This window comes from Eimeria maxima, genomic scaffold (genome assembly GCF_000499605.1).
Source record: "Eimeria maxima Weybridge genomic scaffold, Emw_scaff43, whole genome shotgun sequence".
Classification (NCBI taxonomy): Eukaryota; Apicomplexa; class Conoidasida; order Eucoccidiorida; family Eimeriidae; genus Eimeria; species Eimeria maxima.
In genome coordinates this window covers 42,771-54,968 of record NW_013563850.1, presented here as the reverse complement: position 1 = coordinate 54,968, position 12,198 = coordinate 42,771, and the positions used below count along the sequence as shown (strand labels likewise).

The window sequence follows — 12,198 nt, the reverse complement described above, 5'->3', positions numbered from 1 at the left end:
CGGAAGCAGCAACGGAGCCACTGACCTCCTGTCTGCCGTGTTGCGGAGCGACTGCGTGAGAGGGTGACTTTTCTACGTGGGGAATAACTCCTTACATTTATTTTAACTGTAAAGCAAGAAGAATGATTCTTGCTTGAAGCTCGTATACCCCTTGGGTTCCCTTTTGGCGCCATTCGTTGTCGTAGTTGGGCTCATCTCAACAATTCGCAAACACCAGAGTTCGTCTTCCTGTTGCGAGACATCCTGGAACTTTGTTGTATTTTGTCTTCTTTCCTCCTGAAGGACACACCTGAAGCTGTTTAGAGAGTGTCGTGGAACAGGAAGGCAGCGAGCCATCGTCTCGCTTGTCCCACCGGCATTGCAGCAAGAAACAAGCTTTCACAGGCCCCCTTGGCATTCTTCCGGGATGCCTCCTTGAATTGTCAACTTCGTTGGCAGCTTGTCGTTTATTTGGAGGGCTGCATGACTCCTTTCTTCCCATTCAAGATGAGAGAGTTGAGAGGGAGTACGGAAAGAGCTGTAATGCGGTCAACAGAACTAGACAACATAGTCACTTGCCACTCATCTGAAGTCCGCCGATGGATGCGTTCATCAGGAATTAGGCACTTGGAGTGCAATGGTCATTCTGACCAGACTAGAAGCAGCAGCGGCGGCATCACCAAGAGTTGCTGCTCTGCGGTTGGCAGAGCAGCGCCACCACGGCTCCATTCACCTCAGCCAACAGTAGCAGCAACGGCTGGAAGTCGTGTTCGTCGGCTCTTTATACGCCGCTTACCTGGCACGGCTTTTATGCTCGTGGCTATAATGGTCGCGTTTTGCATTCTTTTTATGGGCCCGCTGGGAGTGCTGAGTGCAGATGGCGTAGCTCAGGTGAGGCAACAGAACCGTCGTTTGCGCAGCCCATTTGCTGCCTTATCCCTATCTCGAACAGCTCACTGCGTGACGCTTGATAGTGTTGGATGGATGAGGTTCTCTGTTATTCCCGTTTTTAACTCCCGCTGCATGTCCCTGTATCCAGGGGCGTGGAGAACGCACTTCTGTGGTGGTATATCCTGCAGTCCTTTTACGTGTTATTTTTATTGACTGTTTGAGCATTGTGGTCTCGATGTCCCATCGTTCTCTCTTTATCCTTTCTGGTTGTTGGCTGCATCATCTTGCCTTTTTTTCCAGTTGGCATAGTGTGTGGCCGTTGTACGGGTGCATTTTATTGAACCAAATTCGTCGAGCTGTGTTGCTTGTCCTGCACGCATATATGCAAGCAGAGGCTAACGGGTCACTCAGGGCCCTGGTTTGATTTTTCGGACGACTTTTTTTCGCAAGTGCCAACGGGGTCTTTGCCTCAAGATCTCCCCACGAACAACGAAGTGGGAAAACCAGTACCTGTCATGAGTAAGGCCTGGAAAGTGTTCAATGCAAACGCACGCGAATGGCATGAGGAGCATGCAGGATGAAGCACAGGGACAGCTCCAGGGTGAAGGGGTGACACGCATCAGTAGATGAACACAGATGCTCCTCACGTGATGGCCTTTTGTGGGGGTGCAGAGAGAGCACGCGTGTGTGGGGGTTGTCCTCATGTAGAGAATTAGGTAGACCCCATCGGTGTGTTTTGGCTGTACGTGAGTCAATTTCTAACAATGATTGCAGTGAGGTGTCTTTGTTTGCTGCAGCCGCTCCACACGAACTGAGTGCAACTCTGGCCATATTGTATACTTCCTACTGCCGACGGCTCAAAACGGATCCGGTTTGGCGTCGACAGTTCCTGGTTTTGTTCCTGAGTGCTTTATATTGGCCTATGTACACCCGAAATAAACACTGGAAGCCGCCTTTAACGTCTAACTTCTTCAAAGTCGTCCTTGCAAAATCCGTCGCACTCAGTGAACTCGACGACGCCAATCAAAAGATTGCAAGATTCGTGAAAAGGGCAAAAGAGTGTGGGTTTCAGGGAATTATTGAAGAGGATGTAAGCTGAGGGCACAGTCGGTTTGGGGCAGAATGGGCGCTAGACGTGTTCACAATTCCGTGTGCTGGTGAAATGGAAAATGGGGTGCTTGCTTGAGTGAGGTTTGTTGTGATGTCAACTCTACTGCTGTAATAGCCTACTGCTTCATTCAACAAAACGCCCCACCATTTCCGATGGGTGTGCATGCGCATATCACCTGAGGGACGTGATTGTTGCTTTGGTTGCGGTGTGTATACTGCATTTTGGTTTCGGTCCGTGGTGTGCTGTGTGTTTCACGTCTGTTTTTCAGCTACCCGGACTGGTGGAAGTGACGGATTATGAATCTTTCAACTTGTTTGTGAAGAAGGAGAAGAAGGCAGATCCGCATTTGGCAGAAATGCTCAAGTTTATTCCGGATCTCAAGTGGAGTTTGGATGAGAGCATGACCACAATAGGCTACGTCTACCACCAGGTGTCGGAGCTGCATGTCCTCTACTCCTACTCAAACAGTAAGCGGAGAGAACGGCGGTTCTTGTTCTGCTGGCATCAGTAGAGGTCTATGAATGCAGCAAGTTGGGCAAGTTCGGTTCACAACACATCGTGGTTTCAACGCAGTGTGTGCACGGTTTTTCTGCATTTAGACACGTATACCAACGTTGAGTGATTATATGCATTCTTCGTCATCCCACTGTGAAGGCTTCATAAGTAAATAATCACATACATCAGCAGGGTGATCCTGCATGCATCCGGAGTCGACGTGCTGTATCGAGTTTTATGCGGATTGCATTTGCAGTTTTATCGATACCCAACTGGATGAGTATATGGGAGAGGAGTTTTCGGCAAGAGCAAAGGTCAGCGACGACTTCGGTGATGCTTCTCGCACTGACGAACACGCAAGTCACAGACCGGCCGATGGGCGGTATATTGATATTGAAGCTGAGTCGTTTGGTGGTGGAGGATCTGCTGGTGCAGTTGCGCGACAAGAGTGAAGATGACCCTTCTCTGCAAGAACAGCTAGACAAGTTTGAGCTGGCACTGAAGAAGTCCATCCTTGAAAGCGTGCGACAAGTTCTCATTCGCATGGCGCTTTTAATTGAATCAAATTGGCTATGTTCTGAAGAGGTGCTGCAGGCGCAGTTCCCAGATGTGCTTGTTACGGCGTACCGCGCGAGAGGTAGCGGAGGCCCCACGGCGGTGGTAGAGAGGGGAGAATTTGGAAGTGAAATTTCCGAAGGAGTGGTCACAGTCCTTAATCAGAACCTGAACGCAAATGAAATGTACGTGCAGCTTAGTGTCGCGGATCCAATCACGGCACAGAAGTCCGACACTACTTTCATCTCCGCGTTGAAAGCTGCCAGTATGTTCAAGCAAAGACTGGAGGATGACCCTTCTTTGCCGGGTGTGGGTTTGGCAGAAGTAGTGTACTCGACATTTAATGACCTACAGTATGCAGAGATAGCGGTTGGGGGGAATTCAAGATACGACCCCGACCTCCATCTGCTGCTCCAAGTGCCTTCAGAGCACTTTAAAGACGCCGCTTCGTTCCACGAATTGTTTATGGGAGCTATCCTTGTCCAACCGCTTACGTATGCGACTCCCCGTCACGTGCGCATGGATAGGGTTCGGGTGATGGGCTATGCTATGAAGGTTGGGTCGGCAAAGCCGATTCGCATGGGCATGTTCGGTAGTGGCTTATCCTACAACGAGCAAGCACTGATTGATCAGCTGATTCAGCGGCATGGATTCCTTGTCCACGTTCTTGTTCTTGGCCTCCGGAACGATATCGGAAGGAGGGAGTCAGAGGCTACAGCAGAGGAAATATACAAGCGGTTCAAGAGCAGAACCCGAGGCACCTTCAACGTCGTCTTTCTTGAGCCAGTTAAACCCCCGGAAGTGAGAATTGCACCCAAGAGAGTTGCATTTATCTGCATGTGTTGGGGGGGTAAAGGGTGTGTGGGATGAGACAGTAGACGGCGTGAATAGAGCCTAGCTCGTGACATTCTTCCTCAGTTGTCACCACCCAATGTGCTTGCTCTTCTGTACTCACCCATTTGAGCGTACTTTTCTAACGTATGTATGCTTGCTTTCACAATTACTGCTCTTGCGTTCATAGCGTTACCTGTTTGTCAGCTTGTTGAGTGTCTATCATGGGTCCGCAGGTTTCCGTAGCAGGAGACTATATTCAGCGAGAGGAGGGGTATCCTGGCTGGGTAATAGGTGTTGCGGTTGGCGCGGTAACGTTGTTCTTTTTGGGCTTACTGGGCTGCCTGGTCTTGCGCAAGCACGTGAGCATGCCATGGTGGATAGACTGCTTTTGCAGTCCTTCCCCCCCAACATTTCAGTCGAAGCAAGAAATGGTCAGTGGACCCCCTGGGGACTTCAGCAGATCTTCATCATTCCGCCCTTCGGTTGAGACAGGCGACAGTCCCTATTTCGAATCCGACGAGATAAAGCCGACCAAACGCATGGGGGCACCTGTGAGGGGGGCCCCAACAGATGTGAACATCGGATGGGATACGGGGAACCTCTCCACGCTTGAGTTAGCGCGTTCAAAACGCATGGAATCGAAGCGACAAGGGAAACCGCAAGCGGCACATCTAAACTCCATCCCAGAGTTCATTGCTGAGGCCAAAATGCCAAATGGATGGGCAGCTCAGAGTTCTGGCAAGCCGCCACACGATCGCTAAACCAGCTTCGAATGCCGACACAGCCACCGCGACATGACCATAGGCAATCCGGCGTGTAAACAGATACGGGAAAATACGCGAATTGACGCTTACAAGAGGGGTGTATCTTGTGAGCGAACGGAGGCAGCAAAGGCGCTGGTAACGCCAACGACGGAGTAGTGTGTGGCACCCTTGCGCCTTGAAGGGCCTATCACGTTTGGAGTGTGGCGTGTGAACGCTGTTTTTTAACATCCCGCGGATCATTCTCTGTCGTCGTGTGCGCCGCTTCTTGGAAAGGAGCCCTTGTTTCAAGCGAGTGCACACACCTTGCGAGAAGGCTTTGTGGCAGAGGTATTCCTTCCCCCTGCAGTTCTGTGGATGCAGCTCTACGGGGGTCTTGCCACCTCTGTTTATATAGCTACTTTTCTCGTTCTCTCTCGTCTGGGATCTGACGTTCTATGTTATACCTCTTAATAACTCCACGGGGTGTTACCGTAATGTGGACTACTATATTGGAGCAAGATGAGTTCATTCGGCGTCCCAAAACGTGCAGCTGGGCCGAGTAGGCGAGCGAGCGTGAGCGGCCGTTTGCCGCCTATGCTTCCTATGGTGTGTGGATGCATAGAATCCCACGTTCTAGCCCCTGTGATGTGGCTCCATTCACAGCCTCCCACAGGACGGCCGCCTGCACATTCAGTTTAAAACTATGCATTGCAGGTTTCGCATCAGAAACCAACCGAAGCATTCTTTCGGAGGCTGGCGTGACAGTGCCTAACTCCTTTCCGTTTTTCTTTTGTATATATAGTCGGGAGGTCCGTAACGCGTATAGCTGTCGACGATGTTAGCTGGTCAACATCTAATGCAGCCGGATATCTACATGTTCTAGACGTCGGGTCCGTAGTTTAAGATGCTGTACTGGCATTTTGATAGCACAGGCTATCAACTGAAGGGCTGCGGGTGTACTCGCTTGCGTCATTCGGGTAGTGGGGAAGGAAGATGTAGTCAGATGCACAGCCATGTCTCTGCCCATAGTACATAATAGAATAGCCTAACCAGAAATAGTCAGATGCAGACACAGTGCTGGAGAGCTTCCACCGCGAATGCACCTTATATGGTGCAGCACGCTTCGAGGATCGCTCCCTGCTCCGCTAACAGCTGCATGCTTATTCGTATGGTGCTTCCATTTGAAGCACGTGAGTAGCTGTGCATGCCCTGCATGATCGTCAAGAGAAGCTAACACTGATTTTCCGAACATAGTGCCTCATCTGGTTTACTGGAGGCGCGGGCTCGCTGGCGCCATGTAGTGTTGTCGCAGTAGATTGCACTCTGCATAGGAAACCACAAAGTGGAAGTGCTATCCTGCATGTGTTCATTCATGCCTTCGCAGTGTCATGCTGTTGTTGTAGGATTTATAGTGAGACTTACCAGGGCCGCAATTTCAACGAGCCCCCCAAGAGCTCGCACCGCGATATCTGCAGCTTTCTCTGCTGTGTCCACAAGTCTGTCACACAAACCCTTCCCCCTTGGAGCCCCTAACTCTGAATCATCCGAATATTCAGCAGCGAAGCCGCTGTCACTAAGGTCAGACTGGTCCCTCATGTCTTGGCCACTGGCGGTTCCTATGGACACGGGCTGGCTGGGCAACAACAAACAAACGGATGGCACGCAAACCAACTTACAGGGGCGTCGACACTTCTTGGTGAACCAAATACACAATCGAGCCACATCGTGGCCTGTCTGTGATTCCACCATTGTGCTTGACTGCACGTGACGCCTCCGTACAAACTGATGTTGAACTGTAACAAAACAACTATTCGACGCTTACACGGTGGTGTGCACGAACGTAAATGTAAGCATGCAAACGTGTAGCATTTACCTGCGCTCAGCAGCGCTGATGGCCTCATTGCAAGACTCAACGATTGCTTCTAACCGGCGAAGCTCGACGTACCGGTTCTGCATTCAGGAAAGAAAATATATGTGAGCACACTGTGCTGAACAATGAGTCCGACGATGTGCTGCAGTGCCTGCTGCGGCTGTTGCCGCTACTGCCATTTTTGTTCTATTCATCGAGCCGTTTTTCTTCAGATCGGCACGTCTGTGCTGGAGAGGAGCTCTACTCAAGCTCCGCAAGTGTTGGCTTCACGTGCAGAAGAAAAAAGCCTACCCGGTCAAGGCTTTGGCCCACAATAAGTTGAGGCCACGAAGCACTACACATCTGCTCCACCAGTGGGGCACTGATTGAATTGGCGCACCAGTGGACACGAAGCTGATAATACCTACAGTAGCACAACACAAATACACAATTTTCAACATTTAAACAAAAACCTGGGGGAAGGGGCACTGCCACAACAGGGAGAGATGCGTAAGACAGGAAAGACAGAAATGTGTTGACCGACGACGAACGCGATGGGTATACGATGATAAGCGCTTGACAGCGTATTGTCTTGTATGCCCTTCGGCAACAAGTTTAGCACGCATGCCCGTATTTACAAAGCATTCTTCTACAGGGTGGCTGGTATCGCTAGGCTTGCAGTGCCGAAAATGTGCATCAAGAATGGAGCAGCGTTTGTCTGACTCCTCACTGATGATAGATGATGCGCAAGTGAAATTCACAGACTCCTGTGAGCCACGACCCTCACCGTTTCCAGTGGGCACCAAAATCATTCACTTTTTCTGCAGGCAACAGCTGCGAAGACGCCGCCTCCGCATCTCCCGCGTCATCCCTCTTCTCCTCTCCAGGCAAAAGAGTTCTGAACCCCCCTAGCTAAAAGAAACAGCCGCAGAAACACATTCAAGAACTTTGCTCAGCAGTCTAGTGGACAGTAAAATCCCATACACCTATACCTAGAGTAAAACCTGCATTCGACGATACATGCTCGCAACTTGTTATTTATTTGGATTGGCAGTGACCCTTTTGTACGCGTTCGAACGAGCACTTCCAATTAATAACAGGACGAAAAACAAACTGAAACAAAATACTAATGCGCGTAACACTCCCATCGAGTGCGTGATACACTGGATACTTGAGCAACAAGCACCGAAAGTCTGCTAAAAACAAGTGAACACACTAAAAGCAGAAGGGTACCAACATGCAGGGACCGGGAACAAATTGAGAGAAGATAAACGATCGTAACTAAAAGAGCAGCGCATGGGAAGCCAGAATACAAAGCAACTGGATATATCAATATGGCTCGTGAGCCCAAGCATAATCAAGAAACATTCAAAAGGTGTCTAGCAAGAGGATCCAAAAGGTTTCCAGAGGACAAGGAAATCCGAGGCAACGGAACGAATACAGAATAACTGTTAGGGGGCTGTCTGCTGAGCTTTCCAGAATTTGCTTATCAAGCGAAAAAGTGAGAATTGTTCACCTCGATTGATCTGTTGCATATCGTTCGGATTGGATCTACCTGCGCATACATCGAGAAAATACACACGCACGCAACGGCTTTAACGCCCTTCTGGAATTTTCAGTGCTAAACGCGCGCGAAAGTCATCACATGCATATACTTTCCTACAGCCCCTATCCCCTTTCGTGATGTATCCGCGGCATTTCACTTTTACTAAGGAGGGATGGGTGGTTTTCGCTCACAACAATGGCAAGGAAGGGGTCCTGATGCTGCTGTTGCAGCTGCTGCGTGCACACATCAATCCCTGAGAGCCAGCATCCGTAGTTAGGATGGGAATGATACCACCCAACCACCTTCTGTTGCATGGGTACTTTTTCTGCTGCCTCTAGGAATTGAATCATGAATTCGTTTGCCTCTTCTGCTGCATTCACCCGAGTCTCGGTGCCCTCCACGGGCAACGCGAAGCAGTCTGTCACAACAAAGTAGCCTCTTTGATCTGACTGTTGATTATCTGCTTCCCTATCCATCTCAGAGACAGAAGACATACTCTCGTAATGTGTCGAGATGGTGGCACCATGCAGCGGCCCGTCATCGGAACTTTCGGGTGTCACTACAGCCTTGCCGAGCAAGAGCCCCATTACTTCTATTTTACCCCCCCTTTCTGCATGGGCCATCATCTTGGCCAGCGCCACATCTGCGATCCAGGCGTCAGTAAAGGTCACAGGGCTGTGAACACCCCTATGCTGCGGATTGAGGCGTAGCCTCTGGTGATGCTGTTGCAAGGAATGCAGCAAGTGGCGGTGTGCCTCTTCGTCGAAGGTATACAATGCATTGTCAACGGATGAAGCTGAGAAGCACTCCATCTTAACAACTCCCCCGCTAGCTACGAATGGAGTGTTGTTCAGACAGCGGAATCAGGAAACAGCAGCAGGATCAGGGAACCGCCATTGCTGTACAGGAACGGTGTAGCTATTTTTGTGCATGAAATGTCACATGCTTCACATTCTTGCTAGGGAGACCCCAGTCTCCAGATTATTGCGTGGCCATACCTGACGCTTTCTGCACCGCCAAGTAGAATGAGGATGGCCACGCAATAATCTGGAGACTGTCACCTGACGCTTTCTGCACCGCGAAGTAGAATGAGGGACTGGAACACCCACAACTTCGGAGTCGAGAAGAGCCCCCAGCAGAAAAGAAGAAGGGATACCTCCTAGGGCAGATGGAATTAATGCGACGTTGTGATTGGAATTCCGTAGACTTCAGGCGGTAGCAAGAAACTGAGTTCCAGGCAGCTGTCGAAGGTGTTGTTGTTGTTCAGCGACGACTACCAGCGTGGTGGCCATAAGAAAGGAGTTGAAGGACGTCGCTGAAGAAATGTTTTCGTGTTTTCATGTATTTTGGTACTCATCATTTCAACTTGGAGGCAAAAACGAGACAAATGTACGGCAGGTGGGGAGTGTTCCTGCGATCACCAATGAGTGGGCCAACTCAACGAAACTTTACGGATATTAAAGAAATAAGCAGCAATTCCACTAAAAAGCACTTATTGCATTTTTTTATTGATTTACAACATTTCTTATGTATGTCAAGCAGTATTTCCACGCTGCTAATGACACCGTCGTTGACCTCCTTGTACTTTGAGACAAGTAGAAAGCCCGTGTCCCCTACATCCCTCCCTAGCGAAGCTTCTCACCCCCTTGAAGCTAAGCTAGCAGAGTGTGTGCCCGTGCTCTGGTGCCAGTAAGGGTCTTCAGCCTGGAATTGTTGCGGTGCACTTGTGCCGCAGCATATAATATACCCCCGCCCCCCCGCCCCCCAAAGCATTCAATGTGCCAACCCGTCTCAAGGATTCCTGAGCACAGCTGCAACATAATTTTTGGCAAGGGGAGCCACGCTCACCCGATATGCAGCATTCCCTCCTGCAACTACTGGCAAGTGGGATCCCCACTAGCCAGGAGAGCACAGTGCACTATATACACTACCGTTGTATTCGTTCAGTAAAAACCTCCTTAGGACGCTTGACCCAATCTACACACAACTTCGCATGCACCTAACTACCTTTAGCACACCCTAGAAAGCCAACGTACCCCAGAAAATGGGTTGCTACAACTGCATTTACAAGCCGCCTGCAAGACCGGTCCGGACCGTGGACACTAGTTGGTTACTATCTGCTACGTCGCCTCATTACTCCACAGTACCAGCTGTCTTCAGTATCGCTATAACGAAATCTACTGCTCTGTCGTGTTCAGCGCCAGGCCGTGCTCAATGAACAACTAATCCCAGATAATGAATAATTTGCTAGTACACTGCACTACCACCTGCCAGAATTTTGATTTTTCAGCTCGCCTTTCTATCTTTCCATCAGTTGCTGTCTAGACTGGCATGGCCTGCTGAGGTGCTGTCTTCCTTATCTATCCTGGGGACTGTTTGTGCCTGCAATATCAACTAACAGTATCCTATGAGCATAATCGTGGTTTGCGGTACCCACGGTAGCTTGCAACAGTTATACTACACACAGTTCTGTCTTCATCAGGGGCATCTTCTAGAAGCTGTTTTTAATAATGGCATTCCAAAAGAACCCTCGTTTCACATCAACAGCTTCGCCATGCAGAGCCACCCACAAGGAGTCCCCGCGGCACGAGCCCCTGCGAAAGCTTCGACCCAAGAGGTAGCCCCATCAACGGAACCTGCCCTACCCTACATACATAAATACATGCCCTGCAACTAAATGCTTTTCAGTTGCGATTGCCCCCCATGTTGCCGCCAGGGCCTTGGATCCTGGCACGTGGGTTTGCCCTGATCCTGCGATTCTCCCGCGAGCGCACGCGTACGACAGTGGAGTGAAGGGCGCAAGATACGCAGTAAGAATGCTTGATGTACAACTTGGGGAGGTTGTAGGCTGTACAAACAAGCACACCAACGCAAAATCTCGGCTCAAGCAACGCAGCAGAGCAAGACCCCTGAGTCTCTAAGCACATGAAATCCCAAGACTGTACTAGTCAAGCTACTATTACCTAGAACACCCAGAAGAGACCCGGCCATAAACTACATGCTGGGAAGAAGTGTTCTTACGCAGCTGATCATCCAGCAGCAACAAAGAAGACAAAACACACAGCAGCACCAAAGAAGACAAAACACAGCAGCAACACAGAGAACAAAACACAGCAACAGCGAAGACCAAACATTTGTGTGTTAAAACGACGCGGGGATGCAACCATCTGGAAGAACAACAATCGGAGAAGCCCACAGCAGCTAAAATATGTACATTCTATTCGGCAGAAACTGAGCAGATAGTAGGCATTGTGCAAGCAACAGAAGAGTCCGGCGCTGTGGCGCCTCCACCAGAAACCAACCCGAACCCCAGCAGCAGTGAGCACCAGCCCGGCTATGGAGTGATTAATACTGAAGGATCAAATTTCAACAAAGGAAACGAGGATGAGGACACCAAGATATCCTCAACTACCCTGCTGTGGGGGGTGTGTCGAACTCGTGGCATCACGTACTATGGTATGCGGAGGCCTCCCTCAAATCTCTCAAGGAAGATGCATCGACAATGTTACGAACGTTAAAACGCTTAATGGCCTTGTCCTTTGGGCAAGAGCGGCCGCAATTGCTGCACCTGACGGGGTTGACATGGCCTCTGCCGTGTTTGGCGCGGCCGGCGTTCCTGCGCTTGGTTGGCATCCTCTATATTGCCACTCACACAACACCGAAACCCCAAGCAAAAAAATAAAGGAATAAACTCGGCGACCGCGTAGGAGAAGATATGCGCTAAGCTGCTGTTCAAAATCCACAGAGAAGCATGCAGACGGTAGCCAAAGGAGGGGTGCGGGTCAACTAACGGCTGTGGGGAACAGCTGCCAAGGCCAATCCTGTAGGGCACAAGCACTACAATGGTTCGACCTATCAAGCCTTCAGCCTCTGTATCCACGAACAGAAATGATATAGGACATTATTAGAAGTGAATTTAGTTTAGAATATTTATACATTAATTATAACAAACCGGTGACGAGCTCCTGGCCATGGGGCTGGCTGGGACGCTGAGCCACGGACCCACCCTAGGGGAAACAGATCTATTCTGGTCCTGCTTTTTGAACTAAAATTTGTCTAGACGCCTGAGCTTATTTTGAGTCTAGGGTAGAATATGGCTCTTGACGATTCATAGCTTACGTGCACCACATAGTTTAAGTTAGTTGGCTCAAGTAGTGGCAGGCAAGTGCGGGCTGTGTAATATAATTGAAGCCTG

The 12,198-nt window shown here is 49.9% G+C and overlaps 3 protein-coding genes across 3 annotated transcripts; 1 reads left to right on the top strand and 2 right to left on the bottom strand.

Annotated features, from left to right (window-relative positions):
* Positions 1-1,792: 1,792 nt before the first annotated feature.
* EMWEY_00007250 (hypothetical protein, conserved) lies at positions 1,793-4,626 on the top strand (the record flags this gene model as incomplete). Its single annotated transcript, XM_013478434.1, has 5 exons — positions 1,793-1,960; positions 2,250-2,448; positions 2,733-3,832; positions 4,099-4,173; positions 4,282-4,626. 5 exons carry the CDS (start codon positions 1,793-1,795, stop codon positions 4,624-4,626), a joined length of 1,887 nt encoding a protein of 628 aa, XP_013333888.1.
* A 1,212-nt stretch (positions 4,627-5,838) lies between these two features.
* Positions 5,839-8,815, bottom strand: EMWEY_00007240 (Mov34/MPN/PAD-1 domain-containing protein, putative; the record flags this gene model as incomplete). The annotated part of the gene is made up of 7 exons (XM_013478433.1): positions 5,839-5,931; positions 6,031-6,241; positions 6,482-6,558; positions 6,770-6,881; positions 7,245-7,369; positions 7,974-8,012; positions 8,195-8,815. 7 exons carry the CDS (start codon positions 8,813-8,815, stop codon positions 5,839-5,841), a joined length of 1,278 nt encoding a protein of 425 aa, XP_013333887.1.
* Positions 8,816-10,538: 1,723 nt separating this feature from the next.
* On the bottom strand, positions 10,539-11,636 carry EMWEY_00007230 (40S ribosomal protein S26, putative; the record flags this gene model as incomplete). Its single annotated transcript, XM_013478432.1, has 3 exons — positions 10,539-10,649; positions 10,784-10,851; positions 11,456-11,636. The coding sequence occupies 3 exons, from the start codon at positions 11,634-11,636 to the stop codon at positions 10,539-10,541; spliced, it is 360 nt and encodes a 119-aa protein (XP_013333886.1).
* Between the last annotated feature and the right edge of the window lie 562 nt (positions 11,637-12,198).